Here is a 26,659-nt window from a genome sequence, read left to right as displayed (position 1 = left end):
GTTATGTTTTCGCCTGTAGTGTGACGTAGCGTAAGAAAAAATTAACACGTGAATCTCACTATGAATAGTCTGGGTGGGTCAGATTTTTACTGTATAATCAAAACAATCAAAGGTAATTTACTATATATTTTTTTAGAAAATACAATTATAAATGTAATATTATATAATAATATTACTATTATATAATAAAACAGAACCTTTTTAATTTTACATATATATATATATATATATATATATATATATATATATATATATAATTATATAAATAATATATATAAATATATATATAATATTTATAAATAATAATTATATATATATAATTACATTAAAATTATATTTAAAAAATAATTTTAGCATTTGTAAATACACATATTTAAAGTAATAACAATGCAATATAATGTTAAACAACAATGCAATATAATGTTAAACAACAATGCAATATAATGTTAAGAGTTTAACAATAATTTTGTCATATCAAAATAAGCTTCATACAAATCCCCCACATGTAAATGTTTTCATTTTAATTAAAAAAAAAAAAAAAAAAATTACTTCATACTAACCCCATACTATATATATAATATAAATATGTTACTTTTTCTATTTTTTTTTTTATCATTTATTTTTCCTTAATTAATAAAACTATTTTTTCAGCAAGAATTTACTACTACATTATCTAGTAATTTCATATAAAAATTTTAAAACTTTATACTAACCCCCTCATATGTAAATATATATTTAAAGTTTTTATTTTTTAAACTGATTTTTAAAAATTTTAATTTAATTTTCCTTAATTAGTAAAACATTTTCCCCCAGAATTTACTACTAAATTATTAGTAATTTCTAAATGCACACATACATAATGTATTACTACTACTACTACTACTACTACTACTACTACTACTACTACTACTACTACTACTAATAAATAATTATAATAATTTGTAACAATTTTGTCATATCAAAAATAACATACTTATTCCTTCATATGTAAATATATATTTTCATTTTTAATTTTTTTTCTTAACTAGTACACTTCTTTTCCAGAATTTACTATTAAATTACTAGTAATTTCTAAGTACACATACTGTATGTAAATAACTTAATGTATTAATAATTTAATGTTAAGAATTTAACAATAATTTTGTCATATTAAACGTAACTTCATACAAACCTCTCATATGTAAATATATTTAATTTTTTTTTTTTTTTTTTAAATTTTAATTTATTTAAATTTTATGTCTCCTTAATTGGTAAGACTTTTTGCCAGCATTTACAAAAAACACCCTTTTCCCTCCAGTAATTTATTTATTTTTTTACTTTTTTCCTTAATTAGTAAAACCTTTTTTCTAGAACTTACTACTAAATTACTAGTAATTTGTAAATACACACATAAAGTAATAACATACACACACACACACATATACATATATATTTTTTTTAGTAAAGAAAAATAATTACTACTAAATTACTAGTAAATACTGAAATATTTCTCTGACATTACACAGGCATGCATCCATTATTACTAGAAGTAGTGACGAACGGTACAGCGCGGGTCTGCAAAGAAGGTCAGTGTTCTCTAAATCGTTGACCCCGTCTGTCAAATTCAGTAGGTTTGAACCAAACAATCGATGCTTGTGAAAGACCTGCATGCCTCTAATAGAGGACACAGGCTATTCACAAACAGAACGACTGAGAGAAGCATATACACCAGCATTTTTCACATATCTTTTCTTAGTCAGTGAAGCACAAAAGTACTTTTGCTTTATCCAGCTTTTGGCACAAGAAAAAGGAAGTCTTAAAGAGATAAGTCTTAAATGATAATCACAAAGCAACAGAAAGTCACCTGCTCTGCTAGCATTTCATGCTGTCAGTTCGAGCGAAAAGAGGAATGGTAGCTTGTGGTTTCCTGTCATATGAACTAAAGCTTCACTTCCAGATGTCAAGCAAACAAATGTGTGATACAGCAATCAAGTGACTGTTCTGTAGCATCTGTGGCATGTTGTTGATTACCACAGAAAGTCATTTTAAGCCTATGAATGGCTGTTTTCGTAATGTCTTAAGGAAGTAATATATATAGATGATTTAGCGTCCATCACACATTGATCAGATGTGTTTCCCATAGGCCATTCACACAGGATGTGAAGCATTAATGTGCAAAATAAAAAAAAAAATGTTTTTTTGTGATGTAGATTGTATTTTAATCAGGAATATGCCTGTAACACCAGTTTGTTTCACTTTTGCATACCGTTTCGTCGTCGACTTTGCTGCACTTATTGATGGCTGAGGTTTCTTCTTCTTCTGTAGTGCTTTCTGGAACCTTCTTCCTCTGTCTCAGAGTCTAGAACAGAAGAACAGAACGAGTTCAGAAAAACTTGACCCTTGTGATCGTGTTTGGTGAGATGAGATTCATCAGTGTTCTACTTGTGTTCTCATCTGTTATGAATTTGTTTGTATTACTGTATTTTTGATTCATGGCCTGATAGGAGATATGAACCTGTCTGACGACACAGGGAAATACCGAGCTCAAACAAGTAACATCTGACTGGTCATGTGATCCCAACATGGCAGCCACCATGAGGTGACCTGCTTTGTGTAAAATGAAATTTTTATTAGGCTACTGACATGACTGAAACCTTTATGTTTCGTGAGTGTGCAGGAAGCATTTATTTATTTTTTAGCACTATTAATTTAAGGTAAAAAGGCAATGAAAATTTTAATTGAGTAGAATTTTAATCATATGTAAACTACTTGTTTAATTTGATCTTTATTACTGATGTTTTACTGGAATAACTATCTGACGCAATATTTACATAGAAATATTTAAAGTCATTTAATTTGTCAATAAATACACTGCTGTTTTTTTTTGAAGGAATCTCATCAAGGCTCCATTTATTTGATCAAAAATACAGAAAAAATCGTAATATTGTGAAATATTATTCCAATTTAAAATAATGGTTTTCTATTTTAATATAATTTAAAATATAATTTATTTATGTGATGCAAAGCTGAATTTGCAGCATCATTACTCCAGTCTTCAGTGTCACATGATCGATCAGAATTCATTCTAATATACTGATTTATTGTCAATGTTTGAAACTTTTGTGCTGCTTAATATTTATTTGGAACTGTGACTCTTTTTTCAGGATTTTTTGATGGATTAAAAGTTAAAAGAACAGTATTTATTTATTACAGCATTATTTTCTAACAATATAAATATTTACTATCACCTTTTTTAAATCAATTTAACATCCCTGCTGAATAAAAATATTAATTTCTATCAAAAAAAGACAAAGAAATTACTGACCACCACACTTTTGAACAGTAGTGTATTGTTAAAAAAAAAAAAAAAAACTATTTTAAAGGAATGATGTTTGTTTTATTCATTAAAGAATCCTGAAAAAAGTTTCACAGGTTCCAAAAATCAAAAATATATTAAGCAGCACAACTGTTTCCAACATTAAAAATAACAAATCAGCATATTAGTGATTTCTGAAGAATCATGTGACACTGAAGACTGGAGTAATGAGCTTTTTCATCACAGAAATAAATTACATTTTAAAGTATATTAAAATAGAAAACCATTATTTTAAATTTCAATAATATTTCACAGTATTACATTGATTTTTGATCAAAAAAATGCAGTTTTGATGAGTATTAGAAACTTCTGTAAAAACATTAAAAATCCTGCTGATCCCAAACTTTTGAACAGCAGTGTTTATCAATAATTAAATTGTGTGCTCGGTTCAAAAGTACATTATTTGTGCTATCAAAATTAACATTCTAAAATATTTCTGGTAAAAGTAAAAAAATTATATAGTGAAGTCCCTTCCAAGTTGGACGTGCTGTTGTTCAGAAACCTAATTCAAAAAATAAATAAATATTAAAAAAAAAAAAAAAAAAAAAAAAAACTCTAAATAGTTTTAATAAAATAACCAATCGGAGATAGTGGACTAGAAATTGTGTTGCCAAGTCCTCGATTTTCCAGCTGAATTAGTCTATAGTTGCTGCAGGTTGATTTTCTTGTCTGCAGGTTGAAGAGACCCCAATTATACATGATATTTAGTATGTGTAATTTTTAACAGGGACCCTGCTCAAAGCGTGACTGGGCTAGATTTGTGTACCAATTGGGTGTTTGTTTGTTTGTTTTAAAAAACCTGGCAACCCTGACTAGAATAAAGCAAAGCCTGAAGTATACTTTACTTTTTACAGTGCAAAGTGTGCGTGACGCAAATTTCATCATCAGAAGTGAAGTTATTTTGAAGTTATTTTGCAGTAATCAGTTGTTCCACAAGGTGTTCCACTGTTCGTGGCCCTTGTTTCACAGTAGAAAATGCAACTAAAGAGAAGCTCACGCCATTCAAAGCATGACTGGGCTAGTTTTGAGTACCAACTGGATGGGTTTTGTCGCAAAAACCTGGCAACCCTGACTAGAATAAAACAATAAAGCCCAAAGTATACACTTTTTACAGTGCACACTGCGTATGATGCGAATTTCATCATCAGAATAGAGATAGTGGACTAGAAACTGTGTTGCCAAGTCTGCAGTTTTCCTGCAGAACTGGGCTATTTTAACACTGTTTTTGCAGGTTGTTTTTCATGTCCGCAAGTTGAAGGAATGTGAATTTTACCAGCGGAACCCTGCCAAAAAAAAAACATGTATTTTACCCCCCGGAACACGATTTTTAAATACTAATAAAAAGCAAAACACTAAATACTTTCAATAAAATAACCATTAAAAGATAGTGGACTAGAAACTGTGTTGCCAAGTCTGCAGTTTTCCCGCAGAACTGGGCTATTTTAACACTGTTTCTACAGGTTGTTTTTCATGTCTGCAAGTTGAAGAGACCCCAATAACGTGATATTTAGTCCCTGGAATGCAAATTTTACCAGGGGATCCCTGACAAAAAAAAAAACTGTGTATTTTACCCCCCGGAACACGATTTTTAAATACTAATAAAAAACACTAAATACTTTCAATAAAATAACCCATCAGAGATAGCGGACTAGAAACTGTGTTGCCAAGTTCTCGGTTTTCCAGCAGAATTGCTATTTTAACTATTTTACCACTGTTGCTGTGGGTTGTTTATTATGTCCACGGGTTGAAGCAACCCCAATAACGTAATATTTAACCCCTGGAATACTAATTTCACTAGGGGAACCCTGCCAAAAAAACCCCTTCAAAATGTGTTTGGGCCAGTTTTCAGCTAGTGAGTGCCAACTGGGAGGTTTTGTTGTGAAAACCTGGCAACCCTGACTAGAATAAGACATTCAATAAGACACTGAAGCCCGTGAATCAGATCTGCAGTTCTGTCTGCTCATAATGGCAATTATATGGCACAGGCAATTATGATTACAATATAATAAAGAACTTTTTCACGTCATAGATTAAACAAAAACCTACCCTCATCATCATCATCATACCACCACACAAAGTACACAACGCCTTATTCACATGATACACACATCACAGCACGCATTACCTCATCCCACAGGACGAAAGAGCTTCTCATTTCTCCATAGGGTCACACACACACACACACACACACACACACACACACACACTCAAACACACCCTTCACAGATGGCTAGTTTGGCGGGACAGGTGAAATATTAATCAGGTCTCGCGTCGCACCATACCATTCTAACATTAAAGAGGTGATTAACCCTGCCCCCCTTCACACCTTCGCACACGCCTCTATGGCAACCCAACACCACAGCACACAGTCTGCCATAGAAATGTGTCAGAGGAACCGCAACAAGTTCTAGATGCTGACGGTTGTACTGTTGTTGTTTGTGTCTGACTGAGGGTTATTTCGATTAAAACAGAACAAACTTCCTCAGAGGTTACATGGTACTGAATGATACTATATCCGGAGCTGAATGCAATTTCAGGACAATACATTTCAACAGAATTCAAACATACATTATTCTTAAAGGTATAAATCTCTCTTTTCCTGCATATTTTAAGGATGTCCTTACAATTTTTTTGGGCCTTGAACACGTCAGTTGTGTTGCTGTCTATGCAGAGTCAGAAAGCTCTTGGATTTCATCAAAAATATCTTAATTTGTGTTGTGATCCTAAGATGAATGAAGTTTGTACGGGTTAGTTATTAATGACAGAATCTTCATTTGCGGATGAACTATCCCTAAACAGAGTCACTAAACACTGCGACCTGGAGAATGTGGTTTAGAGATATTTTTTTCTAGTGCATTACTTATTTTATTTGTATAGTCTTATCTGGAAATGTTGTAAATACGTCATGCGGGTATTTCCATTGTACAAAACAGCTTGTCAAGTGACCAACAGATGAACTTCAATAAATATTAAGAATTAAAAGAGCTAATGTAATTAAATTTGTATTAGAACAGTAAAGGGATTCTAACAAGAAGACAAAAATAAGTATATAATAATAATAATAATAATAATAATAATAATAATAATAAGTGAGCATGTAAAAAGTAGGCCATGAGAGCACAGCCCTGGTTTTCATGACCTTCAGTTTGGGTTTGCTGAAGACCAAGTCACAATTTGTAACCTGACCACATGCTCCATCCTGTTTTTTCGGTGTGTTCTTTTTTCCCCCCTCTCTCTCATTGAGTCTTTTATCCACTTCCCATCATCTGTCTCTGCATATCACAGTTATAAAATCATCATTTTTTTCTAGACCACTTTCAACTGAATCAGTTAGATATAAATAAAATAGGCACCATTTAATATATACTACTAGTAAAAAGTTTTTGAACAGTAAGACGTCTCTTCTGCTCACCAAGCCTGCATTTATTTGATTCAAAATACAGCAAAGACAGTACAATTTTAAAATATATTTATTATTTTAAATAACCGTTTTCTATTTGAATATATTTTAAAATGTAATTTATTTCTGTGATTTCAAAGCTGAATTTTTAGCATCATTATTCCAGTCACATGATCCTTCAGAAATCATTCTAATATTCTGATTTGCTGTTCAAAAACATTTGTTATTTTTGTTATGTTGAAAACAGCTAAGTAGATTTTTTTTCAGGTTTCTCTGATGAATAAAAAGTTCAGAAGAACAGCATATATCTGAAATAGAAATCTTTTGTAACATTATAAAATGTCTTTATCATAACTTTTGATCATTTAAAGCATCCTTGATAAATAAAAGTATTAACTTCTATAATTTCTTATTCAAAAAAAATTATACTCACTCCAAGCGTTTGAAGGGAATAGTGTATAATGTTACAAAAAGCTGTTAATTTCAAATAAATGCTGATCTTTGGATTTGTCTATTCATCAAAGAATCCTGAAAAAAATGTTTTAAATATTTATAATAATAATAATAATAAATGTTTCTTTAACAGCAAATCAGCATATTAGAATGATTACTGAGGGATCATGTGACACTGAAGACTGGAGTAATGATGCTGAAAATTCAGGTTTTGATCACGGAAATAAATTACATTTTAAAATACATTAAAATATAAAGCAGTTATTTTAAATAGTAAAATTATAAAAAAAAATTCAGGCTTGGTGAGCAGAAGAGACGTCTTTAAAAACATAAAAAATCTTACTGTTCAAAAGAAAAAAAATAATAATTTATTCCTGTGATCAAAGCTAAATTGTCAGCTTCATTACTCCAGTCTTTAGTGTAACATGATTTTTCACAAATCTATATTTAATCTATATTTAAAACAGCATAATATTTTTGCGGAAATTGTGATCTATTATTACTATTCTGTGAAGAAAAAACAATGAAAATTGCACAACTAAGCCACATTTTTCTAAAGGCAAACAGAGCAGAACTTTTAAAACTAGACGGGCCTGACCAGATATTCCAGATGACTGTGGGTCCAAACCCATTTTTCAATGCACTTGTATTGACACTGACACCAGCTAGCGCTTACTCAGTGTCAGTCCGTGCTGTCGTCACACTCAAGATAACATCCACTTTAATGCTTAACTTGCAGCTTAAATAACGCATACAACAATATATAAAAATACAGCACCATATCAAGAGGTCAATTCAATTTATTGCACCTAAACACACCCAGCAATATGCATACGTGACTGCTGGGGTGTTTCACTATTTACAATGAGCCACACCAATCATAAGCTTGGAAATACACACAAACCAAAAGCAGGAAAAAGAGGAAAGGGAAATTAACAATTAAAAGATTAAACCTGACACTAATTTAACAATGAAGAATGCAAATATATAAAATCACTATTTAGGTGATTTTTTTTTAACATCCTGATGAAACCATTCACACCAAGCACGAACGCACACAGAAATAAACACCAAACCAGAGCCTAGAACAATACACAAGAGACTGCATCTAGAAACAAACAGTTGTCGTTATAGATACAGTCACTATCTGAACACCGCACCGCTGAAATCTTGCACGACAGGCCTTTTGCACAATACAAAAGGTCAAATGGTACGATTCAATCTGACGTGTGCTTGCATGTTGACATCTTGATTACATGCCTTCAAGTGAACAATTTGTATAGTATACATAAGCATCCAAACTTAGTAACTGTCAAAAAGATGATGCTATCTAGTCTCGATGAACTTCGTGACTTTGTAGTGAGGCTGTTTTTGTGTTGTTTTTAAGTTCATGGTCAAAGAGCCACCGCAAATTGACTGTGAATGCCAGCAAATCATTTGCTTTTATAGCTCAGAAATAGTGCTGCGTTAGTGGGTGTGTGCGATGCGACCAGCACATGTGATACGAGATGCGTGCTGCCCTTTTGCCGAGGTGAACAAGGGTGCTGAAGCGAGAACCAGGATAGTGGAGGTGTAGATATGAGCGTGACCGTTCAATCATGTGCGGTCGTCTGGCAGGTGATTTTGCCAGCTTTGGCAGCTTCTTGTGCGGGACGCCTGCAGCCAAAAAGCTTAGGAAAAGCAGGTGAAGAAGTCTTTAGGAAAAGCAAGGCGATGCAATTTAGTAATGTGCAAAAGTCACAGTTATCTCAGGAAGGAAATTAGAAAAGCTTGGGTAAGATAAGACCAGTTATGGCTAGGGTTGGGTATCGTTTGAATTTTATCGATTCCAATTTTTAACAATTCCTAGTTTCGAGTCCAATAACAAAAATAAATTAAGTCATTTTATTCTATATTTTTACAAAGCTTTCTGTTGCAGCTGAATAACGAGCAAAAATCAGCAGCCTACAGAACACTTAGGCCTAAGAGAAATGTTTGCCTATGGTTTTAACAAAAAAAATAAAAATAAATAAATACCACAGCAAAAACAAGACTAATATAAATTTCATAAAATATAGATTAATCCTCAAAGTTATGAAAGATATTCAGTCAAGATCAGTTAATTTTTTTTGTTCTTGGATTAACATTAATGACAGGCGGTGGGCTCTTTAATATCGAACGCACGCGGATCTAAAAATACTGTTATACATGCGTTTTCTTTCTCATCTGTTTACTTTCACTTTCGACAAAAAACGGCTGTGTTTATGATATACTGATGTATTTTGGGGCGATAAAAATCCAAAATGCAACCGGTTCTCGATACCCATCCCTAGTTATGGTTAGAACAAGTTGCAGTTGTATAACGGAGGCAGTAGCCGCAGGGTTGGTTAAGGTTTAATCGTCCCATGACTTGGATTAGGAGGTGGATGGTTGGGGGTCTGTCAGAGTTTTTGATCTATGGTGCAGAAGATAGTTTGAGCTCAACAGGAGTGTGTTGGCGAAGAGGTAAACTTCCTTCTGCGAAGCACTGCTTCCAAGGATAAGGCTGCTATTGGATTCCAAATAAACACTGTAGTGGACATAACACACATGTACTTTTATTATTTCACTCAACATCAAGTTAGGTTGAAATGTATGAATTTAACGGAAAGTGTATCATTTTTATAAACATTTTAAAGTATTTTTTCAAACATTCTCTCATTAGTTCACTGTATGTAGTGTGGAATGAACTAAAATAAAAAAATTTAGCAAAATGCTGTTTAAAATCATATCTTAAAGCTAAATTTAAGATAAAAATTAGAGCGATTCAAACGTCAATCGATTCAAATTTTTAATCGAATTACTATTATGTTTCGATTAATTAATCTATTTAATCGCAAAATAAATTTGACTGTGAAAATACCCACAAAAGATTATTTAATACTATTTTTGTGAAAGTATCAAGTAGACATTACAAATTATAGCTTTAGAAAGAAATATTTTATTTGAATGACATGAGGGTGAGTAAATGACAGAATTTACTTTTTTTTTTTGGGTGAATTATCCCTTTAATGTTTTTAATGTTTATTATTAGCAGGTGGTAGTAAATGTCTTTATGAATCATTTATTTATTCATTCGCTTTGTTCAAACGGCTGATTCATTCAGGAATGAAGTAAATGGCTCTCTTTTCTAAATGGGCCTTTGAATCATTGGTTCACACGATTCATTCAAAACGCAGACTCATTTAGAAACTAAACACCGCTGTGTTGCTCAGAGACGCACAACAATTGAGCAAAAACATAATATTGTGTTTAAATAACAATATCAACTTATTTACTGAACTGTTGTATAAAATCACATTCAAGCTTGTGATAGATCAGGACAAAATCAGCACTCGTGTCATATTGCTCTAGCTCCCCGTGTAATCTCTTGTGATACGCGATATATATAAATATAAGACAAAACACACGTGGGGGCATTCTTTGCACCAATATTTTGAATGTTAGGGCATAACTGCATTTGTGAAGTTGTTGCCCTGCATCATATTTGTCAACATTCAACTTTAAAATATTTTAAAATCGTATTATTTTTTCATAACTAATTAAGTTAATGCATTGAACTGACAGCCCTAATAAAAATATAACCATAAAATGTAAGTCAAAAGTAAACTTTTAACATTTGACATTATCGTTCTTATCTGTATGTTATAAATTCACAAGAATAAATTCTTTGCAATAAACACTCATCTGGACAGCAAGCAAATCTCTGATAAACTTCACCGATTTCGCAGAACAAGCATGAAGATCATAAATTTTAACTGGATAGAAGGTTAGATTGTGTCTAATCATGTGAATATGGACTGTCGTTATATGATTAAGCACGTGTACCAGGTAAAATATTCACAAGTGATTCATGGTGAGAAGACTGGTTAAACCTAAACTAGGTCATATAGCTATAGAGCTGTATTGTTGTCCTCATAGACAGTGGGACGCATTTAGTCGGGCCACTTTATCTGTACCATAAAACCACAACACGAAGACTCCCCTCGCCATGGAAATTTTAATGATAAAAAAAAGATCACCACAAACGAACCCACTTCCTATTACTATTACATCTCCATTTTTATGGTCTATGCCTTTGTTATGTTGCTTCACAGTTAATTAGGCCTAAACAAATTTACAATCAAATCAACCATACATAATCATATGTCTATATAAAAGCACACAACGCAAGCCATCACTGGTCTTGTGTATACCATACTACATTACATTCTTATAAAAGATTGCTTGTTTACAGAAGAGAGGCTTTCCGATTGTCCTTACATAAACTAGACCTGGATGAGGTTAGCAATCCTTTATAGTGGGTAGAAAGGGTTTATAATGGTCAGTGCTGATGTCTAGAAAGCACATATAGCTTTGTCTTTATTGGTATGAAAGAAAAAAGAATGAAGGAAAGGAAGCAAACGCAAGCAAAAGCACCAAGTTTATGATCATGAAGACCAACAGAGTGGAATGTATGAAAATACAGCCATAAGTCATTACACCTAGACGGTATCATTTTCCGGTGTGGTATGCAAATATCACTTGAACTAAAGTTACGACAGCTGCACTGGCAGACTCAAAATTAATCGACAGTGTAGTTTGCATAGTTGCAGAACCAATATTACGTGAGGCAGGTGTAAAAAGTTTTCAGGGTTATCCTATCTTGACAGTCGGGATACCTTCAATTTGGAGCATGAGTTCTTTTAAAGACAATTAATCCAGATCCTGCTACGTTTCATGATGGTAATGCAGTCATCAATGAGATTTACAGTGGCGAAATGCTAAAAATGCATCTTCAGTAAGAATGAGGCCAACGTTGTGAACTGGCATGGGGGCTGAAAGAATTCCACTGAACAATACTGCTTCTTTATGGAGCAGTAAGGGTCCGGGACACTAAATGACAGAGGCGCACATACATACAGAAAGAGTTGCAAGAACAAAAGCGTGAAGGACAGAGGAAGAAAGCTCAGGCTGGTACAATCTAAACAGGGCTGGCTGTGTGTCGAATGGTGCTGGGGTGGTGGTAAGAGTACGGTTGGGGGTTGAGGGACGCATGCACTCGAAAGGGCACCGAGGCCATCAGCAACGCCTAGCCAAACCCTAACTAGCCTAACCCTCCCAGTTGGTGACGTTTCACAATTTGCTCAAACCCACCACATTCCCCAGATAAAGATGTAGGAACAAATGTAGCCACATACCAACTAGTGGACTAACACACCCCTATTGTTCTCGGTAAGACAAGATGAACAAATATCAGACATTCGGAAACAGTTTGAAAAGACGAAATACTCCAAGGCACTCGTGTAGAAAAAAAAAACAACTAAAAGTGTAAAACAATTAAAAGTGTAGATCCGGAAGCAGTTTAGCATTAACAAAGATGAGGAAGATCTTTGGTCAAAAAGATTTGGTTCTCTAATGGGAGACGTTTAGGTTTCATTGGCTGGCCAAGCCTTGGATCTTGCCAAGCAGGGGTTTCCAGTAAAGTAAAAGTGCTGTAGTCAAAGTTCACATTGACTGATGTTATTAGGGTCTATTTAGGTCAGGGGTAGGCAAGTTTGGTCCTAGATAGCTGCAGTTCTACAGAGTTCAGCTCCAACCCTAAAAAAAAAAGCCTTAGTAATCCTGAAGACATTGATTAGCTTTCTCAGGTCTGTTTGATTAGGGTTGGAGCTGAAAGGGATAGTTAAAAATTCTGTCATTAATTACTCACCGTCATGTCGTTCCAAATCCATAAGACCTTCACATCTTCGGAACACAAATTAAGATGCTTTTGATGAAGTTTGAGAGCTTTCTGACCCTGCATAAACAGCAAGGGTTCTTCCACGTTTAAAGTCTAGAAAGGTACCAACCACTGATTGAGTTGATTGGTTGAACCACTGATGTCACATGGACTATTTTGTCGATGTTCTAGGTACCTTTCTGGACCTTCAATGTGGAAGGACTCTTGCTGTCTATGAAGGGTCAGGGAGCTCTTGGATTTCATCCAAAGCATCTTTATTAGTGTTCCGAAGATGAATGAAGACCGAAGATTTTAAAGGTTTGGAACGACATGAGGGCGAGTAATTAATGACAGAATTTTCATTTTTGGGTGAACTTGAACTCTGCAGGGCTGCGGCTCTCTAGGACCGAACTTGCCTACCCCTGATTTAGGGCAAGGTGTCCAATCCTGCTCCAGAAGAACTACTGACATCCAGTTTAGCTCCAGCCTAAATTAAACACACCTTAGGGCCAAACACCTAGGCAAGTGTGTTGAGGCAGACTGGAGCTAAACTCTGCCAAACATTGGCCCTTCAGGAACAGGATTAGATCATTCAGATTTAGGTTGTTAACCTGCAAAAAAAAAAATCATTAATCTCAGGTCAAACTGGATCCCTGAAGAATCTTGGCTGTGACCTTATCAGCCATCAATCTAGAAGTTCTTACAAAATGTGTGATACAATCAGCAGTTCTTTAGAATCAAAAATGACACTAGCTTAAAAAAAGCTATGTCGCATTACCTCACCAGTTTCAACAGTGGTCAGGGCAAGAGGGTCACATGACCCATGAGGGTTCTTCCGAGTCAATAATTAACCATTATCCAATCGGTGCCAGGATACACAGTGGGACGGACTGCTCCTGATAAGAGCAACGACTGATCCAAGCTGTTGAAAACATCAGCCATGTGAAGTGACACTGATTTGGGGCAGATGTAAAACATTTGGCTTGTGTTATTCAGAGCAACACTTATGTAAATTCACAGACAGAAGTTCCTCAACAACCTGCCCAATTCCCAAATCTCTCTCTAAACACACCGGTTGTAAAAATTGTAGAAGGATTTTCTTATTCTCCATGTAGGATGTTTGGGTTTTACGTCAAGGACGGTGGAGAGAAGCAATTGGCAAGGTGGACAAGCATGGGAAAGTCATGTGATATAAGCAGAAAAGACTAGCTTCTTGTTTAACAAGCTACATATGTAAATGACTAAACAAAAGTACATGTTAACGCAAATGTACACAGGGGAGGGTGAATGCAGCACTGTTCTTAGATTATGAACCGCCATTATGCACCATGCATGTAAAAAAACAAACTCGGTTGTAGTCGGACATTATCTGACAAGTGTGTCCTTGTTTGTACTCTGGCATAATGTTAAAAAAAATGATTTTGACTTTTCCCTCATGTTCTTTAAAAAAAGCAAAACCTGAGGTTACAGTGTGGTACTTACAATGGAAGTGAACAGGGACAGTTTTTAAGGAATGCAAAGCAGAAATGTGAAGTTTTTTTTTAAACCACTTACATTAGTTCAAAGTTTTAAAAGAAGAATTTAAGTAGTAATCTGGCTATACTATTAAATTGGCCACGATTCACTTTAATTTTAAAAAGTCTAAGTGTAACTCAAATTTCGGCTTTTTTAAATAAACAGATCAATTTTGTGATAACATTATAGCACAAATGCTGTGCCACAAACTAAGCTTAACATGTACTGAACCCAGAATATTCCTTGAAGGTTTTGAATGCTATTTTGAAGGCATTCAAATCAATGCCTCCTTCTTTGTGCTTTCCTCTCATTTTACAACTGGTTCAGGATCGCCTTTTTAACTGCTTTTTTGCTCATAAGAGACACTAGACTGAAGCCGAAACTGATGCCAGACCTGCCGATCTGGAATTTAAAGTGGTAGGCGGGGTTGAGAGCAGTCCACTCTCACCATAAACAGGGATGTTGTTGGTTGGTAAGCTGCATCACCCAGAGAACTGGTGGAACCTGCTGGGCCAGATACTGGGAGTCCTCCCAAGCATTTTCTCGCTGGTTTTCTTTTTTCCCTTATTCCTTTTCTCAATAGCCAAGCCAAATTTAACATCAATGACCGGCTTCATTATCTTGGGGTTGGCAGATATGATAAAGATTAGACATCTGGGAAAGGGTGGGTATAGTCGGCCAAAGGTTGCTGTGACTTTTTTGCTCTTGAAACCACTCAATTTCAATTCTCTTGTCATGATGACAGAATAAACATGACTTCAAATCAAAATATTTAAAAATATTAGTCAAACCAGTAAAGGTACTTGTATTTGTATAGAGCAAAGGGTAAAGAAAAACAAATGAAAAGGGTAAACGTGACGGCTGTTCGCTTGTAAAACAAGATCATAAATCTACATGCAATAACCCTTTTTCAGGTCCCTCCCTTCAAACAAGGGTGCAAAGGTTTTTCCATCTGCACATCTGCACACATGAGCATGTCCTATCGGACAAAGTTCAGCGATCAAGAGCCTTCTCACACGTAACGACGACCTTCAATCCAAGAAGAGCATCAGCAAGAAGATTAGAAATACGTGCAACAGGGGTAGCAAGTCTGAAGTTCACAGATTCAAAACTCACAATCATTTTTCCTATGTCTCCAACCACTTCTTTTTCCCATTTTGAGATAATTTGTATGATAATGAGTGCAGTCATTCGTGTATGAATTTCAAAATACTAAGACTTTGGTTCAAAGTCAACTGGTAAAAAGATGTAACAATACCACTCTTTCTTACAATATCAGTAGTACTTCAAAAAAAAAAAACATGGGCGCTTACCTAATTTTATCATTAAAATAAAATCAAGAACTACTTACTTAAAGGCCACTGTTCTAAATTAATCTCTTAATATTACCATAATACATATTTGCTTTTGCTGTTATATCTGTATAAAAAATTGTGACATTTTGATACCAACGACTACTGTAAATGTGGTATAATGACACACCTGCATGCCTGTAGTTTAAAGTTTCATACTCTACGTAAAATATTCCCCAAACAGGCAAACAAGGGTCAGCTTCCTCATTGAAGAGGGGAACATCTCAGTGTCACGTTCTCTACAACGAACAATTGTATAATGCAGGTATCATATGAGATAAAAAGGCATCTATAAAATCAATAGTCATATCTGAAAGGCAGTGGCAAATGCATTTGAAAAGATAAGGAACGGTTAACGTGCATCCTACAGAATCGATGACACTGAACACAGTTTTCCAATTTTGATGCGTCATTCTTCCTTTTGTATTTCTTTTGAAGACTTTGACAGGTTCTTCTCTACTGGCGGAACCTGTTAGAAACTTAATCACCACAGTGAAGTCAACCACCCTTCAAATACCAACGTTACAAAAGCACCAAAGTCATGATGAGATTCTACAAAAGATTCTTTGAGTTCTAAGAATGACGCCACCTGATTGTAACAAATGTAACCTTTTCTAGTTAAACATGTTTTAGCGAGTATCTTAGTATCTTTGAGAAGCTTTCACATACATTGTTTTGATTTTAAGCTTTGAGATCTTGTGGATACAATGGAGTTTAAATAGAAGGTCATTAAATGGATGAAGATACTACTACAAAACCCAGCTTTGGGTCAAATATGCAACCCAGGCTCATGAAAATACGTGCCTCTGTATACATTTCCGCAACCAGTTTTGACAGCAAATGTTAATTTCGTTTTAGAAATTAAGTGTGTTTACGTGAATACTCCTTAAAAATGGACAATTAATTTTGTGTGTATTTCTCCGTTCATGAGACGTGAAAGAGTACTCGTGTGCTGCTTCGGTGTCTGCGTTCAGGAAACCGAGTTGAATTCTCTTTTGCGTCTTCAAATTTATCCATACATTTTATTCATTGGCGAAAATGCCAATAGATTTTCATCATACTTTTTGTCATTCAAAACAAGTTTTTGTTTTCGTTATAGTCTCGTTTTCATCTGTGAAAAAAAAAATTGTTGACAAAAAGTATGACAAAAGGTATTTGTCAACGAAATTAACACTCTGCAACACCGTAATTATGTACCTTACTGTACATTTCACAGCAGTTTCAAAATGAAATGTCCAGAGAGTGGTACATCTGCTAAATAAATAAATGGAAATGGAATGGAAATGGCAGCGATTCGTACATATAGGTATGTTTTGCAGAAATGAGCCTAGGTAGCAACCATGGACTAACCCAACTGTTGGGTTACATTTTTTTAAAGATTTATTTTTGGGCATTTTGCCTTTATTATGACAGGACAGTTTAGAAGTGACAGGAAGCGAAGTGGGAGAGAGAGACGGGGGGGGGGATCGGCAAAGGTCCTCGAGTCGGGATTTGAACACGGGACTCAGAAATTGGGTTAGTCCATATTTGAACGTTGCACTCTTAAAAATAAAGGTTCCAAAAGAGTGTTTTTGCAGTGATGCCATAGAAGAACCATTTTCGGTTCCCCAATGAACCACTCAGTGAACAGTTCTTAAAAGAACCATTTTGAAGAACATTTTAAAAATCTTTCTGCATTTGAAAGGTTACATGAATGTTGAAGGTTCCTCATGGATAAACCTTTATTTTTAAGAGTGTGGTTTGAAACAACCTAGCCTTTCTCATGCCTAAAATATTACAATGTTACAGCAAGAAATTGTGTTTCAGAAAAATCAATGTAAACTCTGTAGGTTGGCTCTTCTACGGTGTCAGCTTCGGAACAATACACCCATTTTCGTCGCGAAACCGCAATTCAGACAGGGTTCATATGAATCGCGCTTATTCAGTTTGAACAATGATTCTCTATGCATTGTATTATAAGCAGTTAAATTAGTCGAGACGAAACCATGCGTGCGGCTCATGGGAGTGTCTGTGTGAACTTTGACACAGTCAAGCAACCGTGCAAGATTTTCCTTTCATAGTACATTTTAGATTATGCACTGATTTCCCTCTTTTAAATCAGAGTTATAGAAAATAATTAATCGGTCTCCAGAAGGCATCTAAAATCAACCACACTGTGCATTAGCCACTGAGAGCTCTTCCGGGTCCCAGGGTTCCATCCAGAGCCATGGCAACAAGTGTCTCCAGGTGACATCAGGATTATGAGTCTTGTACCCAGCATGTTCCTCTCCTGGGGACCGTCCGGTAGCTTGAAGCAATTAATGAGCAAGCAAACCTTAGTTACCTTAGGGACCGATGGTGGCCGAACCATCTGTGTATAATCTATCAATGACCTACGTTTTAATCCATCAGTGAAAACTTCTAAGCATCTTGTGCACCTACAAATGCCTTGCGTTCCCAAGGTGTAATTTGCCAGTCTGACGCAGTCTCCTTGGGAAAAGACAACGGAAGGTTACAAAAGGTTTGATGACAGTGGAGCAGCGAAGTACTGAGTCTGTCCCTGTCGGCATAGCAGCCGGCAGTAAACACTTCTAACACCAGAGGATACCTGTTCATCCTACAGTCTTGTGGTTATAGGCCAATAAACTACACTATATGAACTACACTGATCCAATATGAGGTTCTATCTCAACCACAAGGCAATATTATGAAAGGAATTTGAGTGAATTTCACCGCACTGAGTATTCACAACCAGCATGGCCCTTGGTAAAGGCTGGCATGCTGCGTTGTGGCTGAAGCCATGGAAAACAAAAAGGCTATTGAAGAAGAAATGAGATTCATATCCTCAGAAAGGAGGCATTCCAGAGATTCATGCCTCTGCGTTATACACTGCATTATACATTCTTCTCAAAAATTAACAAGCAACTATACCATTGACTGGAAGAACTAAGGGCTCAAATATGATTTTAATTTTCCTGAGACATATTTTTGAGTAAAACATATTAAATTGAACAGTTTCAGACCAGAGTTTGTAATCATGGAGGAAAACTAGACGAAAAACACAGCAGCTGGTTGAAACATAAGGGCTTAGTGACATAATTTGAATGTATATGTGACCCTGGACCACAAAACCAGCCATAAGGGTCAACCTGAAATTGAGATTATTATACATCATCTGAAATGGATAAATAAGCTTTCCTCTGATGTATTTGTTTGTTAAGATTCAAAAATGTGAAAATCTGGAGTCTGAAGGTGCAAAAAATAAATAAATAAATAAAAAAAATAAAAATACTGAGAAAATCACCATTAAAGTTGTCCAAATGAAGTTCTTAGCAATGCATATTACTAATGAAAAAATAAGTTTTGATATATTTACGGTAGTAAATATAATTTACAAAATGTCTTCGTGGAACATGACCTTTACTTACAAAAGAAAAAAATTGATAAAAGAAAAACTGATAATTTTGACCCATATAATGTATTGTTGGCTATTGCTACAAATATATCTGTGCTTATGACTGGTTTTGTGGTCCAGGGTCACATATATTGGTAGAATATATTAAATAAATTAAAATTACGGTGTCATATTTATTATTTTGGATATTTCATTATAAAAAATAAAAGAAATAAGCATTCCCATTTACATTTTACAACTATTTATAATCTTTAGCTAATCTCAAATTGAATATGCATTTTTCACACCGTACAATAAAAAGTTGTGATGGCTACAGTCATTTTTAGCATTTGTAATAATAGATTTTAGTATTTTATTTGTAACTCATTTAAACAAATTTGTAAAATATTTAAATATCTATAATTAACCAGTTATTGATTATAATATGAACATAATTATGGTCAATAACTGGTAAACTATAGACATTTATTTAGTCTTTTAAAAAAAGCTGTAATATTACTGTTGAAAGTAATATTTAGCTCATCTAAAATTGAATATGTATTTTTTACACTGTACAATATAAAGTTGCGATACCTATATTTTCATTTTTAGCATTTGTAATAATTTTGTATTTTATTTGTAACTTACTTAGACAAATTTGTAAAATATTTAAATATCTGTAATTTACCAGTTATTGGACATTACATGAACATAATCCCTAAAAACAAGTCAGCAAGTCATTTTGCTGAAAAAAAAAGTATATATATATATATATAAAAAATTTTAAAAATACAATTTTTTTTTCAATATTGGAATAACATGCACAGTTGAGTTATACTTGGCACAAGAATTAGGAAATAAAAGATTGTTAATTTTGCTTTGGAATGAAGACTCTGGACCACAAAAAAAACATAATCAAATTCTTTGTATCTTCTTTAGTCCTATACCGTGTAATACAGGACTAAAGAAGCTTAAGATTAAGCAAATAATCCAATCTTAAATCATAAATTCAAATGTGCATGTGTCAAAGCATTCAGGAGTGGGAATTTGGGCGCTACTTGAGCTGACACCACTACGTGCCGTGAAAAACGTCTGCGTGGTGTAAATAAAGGTGCTAAAGAAGCCTTTGTCCTTTTACCTCTGTACAGAGTTATGAACGTGATGCTTTTCTTTACAATAGTGATCATTTATGATTTTACCATTCTAGTCACAAGGTAACTAACAGCCAGCTGTTTCATAAAGAACAATCAATATATCCATAAGCCTAACAGCTATTTACCTAGACATCCATGCATCACTTCACTCATCCATTTATCTCGTTCTCCTCATTGAAATTCATGCTTGCTCAAGAAGTGGAACCGCCTGATACCATTTTGTCATTACATCACTGGCAACACGCCCATAACAGGTCATCGCCTTGTCATACCCTCACTAAATACGAGCAAATGGACTACAGCCCCCGCACTTAGTCAACAGGTCCGGCTGGTTTCACGAGCGATCAATTCGAAAAAGAGACAGTTGTTCACCTACATTTCTCTGACGTTTGTTTTGCTGCCTGACTAAGGCCTTTCGAGTTTGTCCTTGCAAAGTCATTACCATTAATACTACGAATACTTTCAAATTTTCAAACTTTATAACAGGTCTAGCCAGTTTTTCAGAATTAAATAGGAATATGTGACTAATATCATGAGTCACTGTTATTTCCTAGTGGGAACAAACAACAATCACTGAGCTCAAGATCTCAGGGAGGACCTTGTTTAAAAAAGAGAGCGTAATAAAAAAATAAAAATGATTAGCATGATAAAATTTTACTGAACGTGTGCAAATCAAGTTGATTTAGGACGGTCTTGTTTTAGATAAATCTTGAACATTTAAAATGCCTGTTAAAATCAAACGTGAGGCTGCATTCATTTGATTAAAAACACAGTAATATTGTGAAATATTATTACAGTTTAAAATAAACGTTTTCTATTTGAACATATTTTACGAAATAATTTATTTCTGTGATGCAAAGCTGAATTTTCAGCATCATTACTCCAGTCTTCAGTGTCACATGATCCTTCAGAAATCAATCTAATATGCTGATTTAATAATTTGCTAATTTCTGATTATTTTCAATGTTAAAAATAGTTGTTTAAAATAGTTTTTAAATATATTTTTATGAATGATTAATCATAAAGCACTGAAACGGGACTAGATGAAAAACGCTTGTCATTGGGAACTCAATAACTATTTTTATAACTATTTTATATTTAAATTTGTATGCCATAATCTGATATCTGATATCAGATATCAAAGGTCTAAATAACTGCAAATCACCTCAGATAATCCCATGAGATAAATATACTTTTGAAATACTTTGAGGTTTTTCTCAAAAATTGGCTAGTTTGAAATCACTAAGACTCATTAAAAAATAATAAAATACTTTGTACTACAGCAGTATCCATTACCTGAGTGTGTCAAAAGGTGCTTGTGAAACTATGTGGAAATACAGATTAGCAAAGTGTCCGGCCAAGCCCTTGTGTTGAGTGGTGGGGATTCAAGTCCTCACACTATTAGTAGGATCAGACTGTTTACAATGCAATCACACCTGCTGAGAAATGACTTTAGCATGTTTCAGGACAGGTGAATCAAAGTTAAATTCAGCATCAAATGTAGGCCACAATTCGCAATGTGTCCGAAGGACTCAAATCCACGCAATCTCAAAAATATACACTCATTTACTGTATCACATACCAACACACTTCTGCTTTACAACAAACATGCTAAATGATTACAGCAATGAGGGTTTCGAAAAAATTAATGACGTCATCTGTTCTTAAAAGCCTTCAGTTTAGAAATGTGTGGGAATTATAGGTCAGCGTTCCCACACTTTTTGGCCAATTATTGTGCATGACTTGTCTGGTTGTTAGTCATTACTACAAAAGAATTTTAAAAATGACTGAGATTAATTAAAAAAAACAAAACAAAAAAACCCAAACATTTTTATCTTAGCAGAAAGAGAACATTGTATATTCAGTGGCAAAAATATATATAGATTTTTTAATAAAATAAATTAATTAAATTCTATTCATTTTCATTACTTATCTCTGGAAGCCTATTTCCGCCACTGAATAAAAAAAAAAAAAGTAATTGCTACTTTTTAATTTCACAATTTTGACTTTTTTTCCTCGCAATTGAGAATATTACATCTCGCAATTTTGCCATTTTTCTCAGAATTATGATATAAACTCACAATTCTCGTGTTATAAAGTCAGAATTGTGAGATAAACTCATAATTCTGAGAAATAAAGTCGCAATTCTAGAAATAAAGTCAGTATTGCAAGTATAAAACTCACAGTTCTGACTTTTTTCCTTGCAATCGCTAGTTTATCTCACAATTCTGACATTTTTCTCAGAATTGTGAAATATAAACTCGCAATTGGGAGTTATAAAGTCCAACTTTGAGAGGAAAAAAAACAACTAATTCTCAGAATTGAGCATTTATATCTCAATTTTGATTTGATAACTCACAATTGCATGTTATAAAGTCACAACTGTGAGATATAAACATGCAATTCTGAGAAAAAAGTCCCAATTGTGAGTTTATATCCCACAATTCTGAGAAAAAAGTCAGAATTGTGAGACAAAATGTCACAAATTACCTTTTTTTTATTTTTTATTCAAGGCAGAAACATGTTTCCATACATTTCCAGGCCTAAAAATCATAATTATATCTTCTATATTGTATCTTAATATGTTTTTAGTGCCAAAAACCTAAGAAGTTGAACTATAGTTAGTAGAATAAACATGCCAGTTCTTAATAACCTGCTATAAAAAGTGAATCTGAATAATGAATTTCCCAAGAACTTATTATGAATGCCTAGATATACATTGAAGCAATTCTCTCAAAGCGTTTGGTAACACGAGCATCTTGGAGTCATTCGTCCAAAAATTTGAATGCATGCTAATTTCGTTTTTTTTAACATACACATTTTCTAACCAATCACAACTCACAACAATGTGACTTTTAGCTCTCCCTTATTCTCTACACATGTATAATTTCAAGATGCTTCAAGATACTACCAAATGAGTGAAGATTTCATTCAGAAATGAATATGAAAGTGTGAAGTGACCACTAATTGCAATGATACTTAATGCAAATGCTGACAGTACTGTGAAACTTAAAGTGGCGTTGAAACTCTCCTTCTCAGCTATTGTGTTGTGGGTCATGCTGGAGTATATGCCACTGCTTAGACAAGACAGACCGGTTTGATTGTCTCCCTCACACACACAAACACACACACACACACACACACTCATTTACACCTTCTACATTCTGAACTATCCACCCTTGTCCTGCACTTTGAGCTTGTAGTCTTGTATTAAGATGTTTATTACAGACATAATGGCAATAAAAGCCTGTCAATTCCTAACAGTTTTATTTATTTGACTAGATATGTATGAAACTAACAATAAAATGAGAATATTACATAAAGCTGCAACTGGAAGCTGAGATACCTGGTCCTTCCCCCCGCTTGTTCCTTGGGGAGTGACAGAAGAGAGGCAAGCAGGCTTGTTTATCTAATAAGAGCCCTCAGTGGAATATCTACCTGCTGACACGACGCAGAAATATCACGATGATAATCTAGACGTTTCTTATCTAAGTGTTCTCAAAGATGAACTTACAAAATGCACAGGTAAAAAAAATCGAGTTATTTAAAAATCGAATCGGTGATTTGTTCAGGTGCTGACGATAATTGCGTCATCACAACGGTGTGGCATATAAAAAGTATGTAGCACATATTACTTTTTATTTGTTTTTTCTTAAATAGGCTGTATTGATAAAACGTGTTGTAATTTTATGAGTCGTTTCGTTTTAGTCATTCACAACCTAATATAATTAGCATTTACAACGTAATACTAAATTAATTTCAGCAAAAAAAAATTGTGTTGTAATAATTTACGATTTACAAAACTATTTGGGTGTTGATAAGGTGAGAATGCACTTAAGTCACAGACATATGTGGCCCTGGACCACAAAACCAGTCTTAAGTCGCTGGGGTTTATTTGTAGCAATAGCCAAAAATACATTGTATGGGTCAAAATTATTGATTTTTCTTTTATGGCAAAATCATTAGGAAATTAAGTAAAGATCATGTTCCATTAAGATATTTTGTAAAATTCCTGCTGTAAATGTATGAAAACTTTTTTTTTTTGTGCACCCTCAGATTTTTAAATGGTTATATCTCGGACAAATATTGCCCTATCCTAACAAACATCAATGAAAAGCTTATTTATTCAGCTTTCGTATGATGTACGAATCTTAATTTTGAAAAAATGACCCTTACGACTGGTTTTGTGATCCAGGGTCACATATTTACAATATGTTTTATCTCTCGATTCAGTGACTTGGTGAATCGTGAACCGCTCCGATTCACTTCGAATCGTGAACGAACTCCACAGATTTATTAAAAAGATCCGATCAAATGAAAGTTTAGATCAAGCTTCCTCCTTAAGTCGCTTTCTGTCTATGTTTGTGTGCAGTAAAGCAGTTCCTGAACCTGAATATATGACCTCTCTTAGAGTTAAACTTCCTCAAATAGTGCGTGTGACAATTTGAGTGATTTTCTTTTGCTATTTCGGGCTTACCTCCGTATCTTCGTTTGTGGTGTCTCTGTCAAGTTCACCAATGTAGTACTGCTCCATCCACCTCCGGGCGTTCTCCGAGTGCCGGTGCGGGGGTCCTTCGATCTCCTGGCTGATGTCCTTGCCAGAGCGGCGGAGAATGAGCGCCTCTCCGCCCGGGTGCATCCGAAGGAACGCCGTCACATCGTAGACGCGCGTCCCTAACAACACCCAGCACGAATCCTTGGTGCAATGTTTAGCTACCTCTTTTTCAGAAAAAAAGCGAGGCGACACCGAAGGTGACATTTTAGTTTTCATTTAGGGGTGTCCACAAGAGGATAGAGAACGGCAGGCACGCAAGTGGGACCCCCACTGACTTTCTCCAGCGCTTGTGGACTACAACTACTGACTTTCGACTGAGAGACAGAGCTGTGTTCATACCCAGCCTGCTCATTAAGCAGCTCATGAATATTCATGACGCAGCCACTGCTGATCCAAGCACCTGTTGCGCGTAAAACGGTGTATAGCTGTGTTCGAGTCGTTTTTTCTACATAATTCACACAAAATAGATTTTGCGTTTTGTTTTTTAAAAAAATAAAAAAATTTAAATATACCAATGCCAAAAGTTTACACGTTTTCACGTATCGATACTTGTTTATTGTACTTCCTTCTTGTGGGCGTTGTTGGTGTCATAACCCTGTCGTTGTGTTTGCACTCAGGGCGCGGACTTACACAGGCTGTCAATAGCGTTTTATGGCACGGTGAGACGTGACTTGATCAGTGAGATTTTTTAGCGTTATATATTTAATAACTAACCTGCCTTTGACTAAAAAAAAAAACCTTGCTGGTTTCACATTGAATACTTTAAAACAGCAAAACAGTTTTAGAATTAGTTTTCCAAGCTGCTGTACTTTATAGTAATGTGGAATATGAGATTTAATGTCTTTTAAACATTAAATCATGATTGTTTTTTTTTTTTTTGAGGTTTATTTCGCCCGCGCAACACACACTTACGTCCACAAGCTTCTTTTAAAGGCGTTGTGACGTCACACGCACACACATCAGTTGAACAAACAACAGAGAAAAGTATAGACGTTACATAAATAGGAAATTAACATGAGTACATGAATATAAAATAGTGTGTTTGATTAATGAAAGTCAGCTTGGTCACTGTTCTGCTCAGTTTTTTTTAATGATTAACCTGCAATCGTTTAAAATCTAGATTTTACCATCAATAACAATAGCATACAAAACCTAAAATAAAAATAACAATAACTAGATGAGTAAAGTTTGAGAACAAACTTTAAGTTGGCTTGGGTAAGCCTAGCCTGAAATTCTGAAGCAGTTGTAATAGTATGGAAGCAGCTAGCATGATTTAACACATTGCTTACATGATTTAACATGTTGTTAACATGTTTTAGCATGATTAGCTTATTGCTTGTATTTTTATAGGCTGATTACAATGTTGTTAGCATGATTAGCATGTTGTTATCATAATTTGCAAGTTACTAGAATGTTGTTGGCATGATTAGCCTGATTAGCATGTTGATAGCATGTTTCGCACATGATTAGCATGTTACTAGCATGTTTCTAACATGGCTAACATGTTACTAGCTTGTTAACATGTTTCTAGCATGATTAGCAAAGTTGCTAGCATGTTTCTAGCATGATTAGCATGTCGCTAGCATGTTTCTGGCATGATTAACAAGTTGCTAACATGTTTCTAGCATAATTAACAAGTTGCTAACATGTTTCGCACATGATTAGCATGTTACTAGCATATTTCTAACATGGCTAACATGTTACTAGCTTGTTAACATGTTTCTAGCATGATTAGCAAAGTTGCTAGCATGTTTCTAACATGGTTAGCATGTCGCTAGCATGT

The 26,659-nt window shown here is 34.5% G+C and overlaps 1 protein-coding gene across 1 annotated transcript in view; it reads right to left on the bottom strand.

Annotated features, from left to right (window-relative positions):
* fa2h (fatty acid 2-hydroxylase) overlaps window positions 1–25,200 on the bottom strand; it is a 32,617-nt gene extending 7,417 nt beyond the window's left edge. Inside the window, exons 1-2 of the mRNA XM_051099873.1 lie at window positions 24,799–25,200; window positions 2,246–2,338 (exon numbers count right to left, since the gene is read on the bottom strand). Of these exons, the coding sequence (XP_050955830.1) occupies window positions 2,246–2,338; window positions 24,799–25,092 (387 nt within the window). The 5' untranslated portion in view covers window positions 25,093–25,200. The remainder of the gene's footprint in view (window positions 1–2,245; window positions 2,339–24,798) is intronic.
* Window positions 25,201–26,659: the final 1,459 nt, after the last annotated feature.

This window comes from Labeo rohita, chromosome 25 (assembly GCF_022985175.1).
Source record: "Labeo rohita strain BAU-BD-2019 chromosome 25, IGBB_LRoh.1.0, whole genome shotgun sequence".
NCBI lineage: Eukaryota > Metazoa > Chordata > Actinopteri > Cypriniformes > Cyprinidae > Labeo > Labeo rohita.
This window is presented reverse-complemented; position numbering and strand designations above follow the sequence as displayed.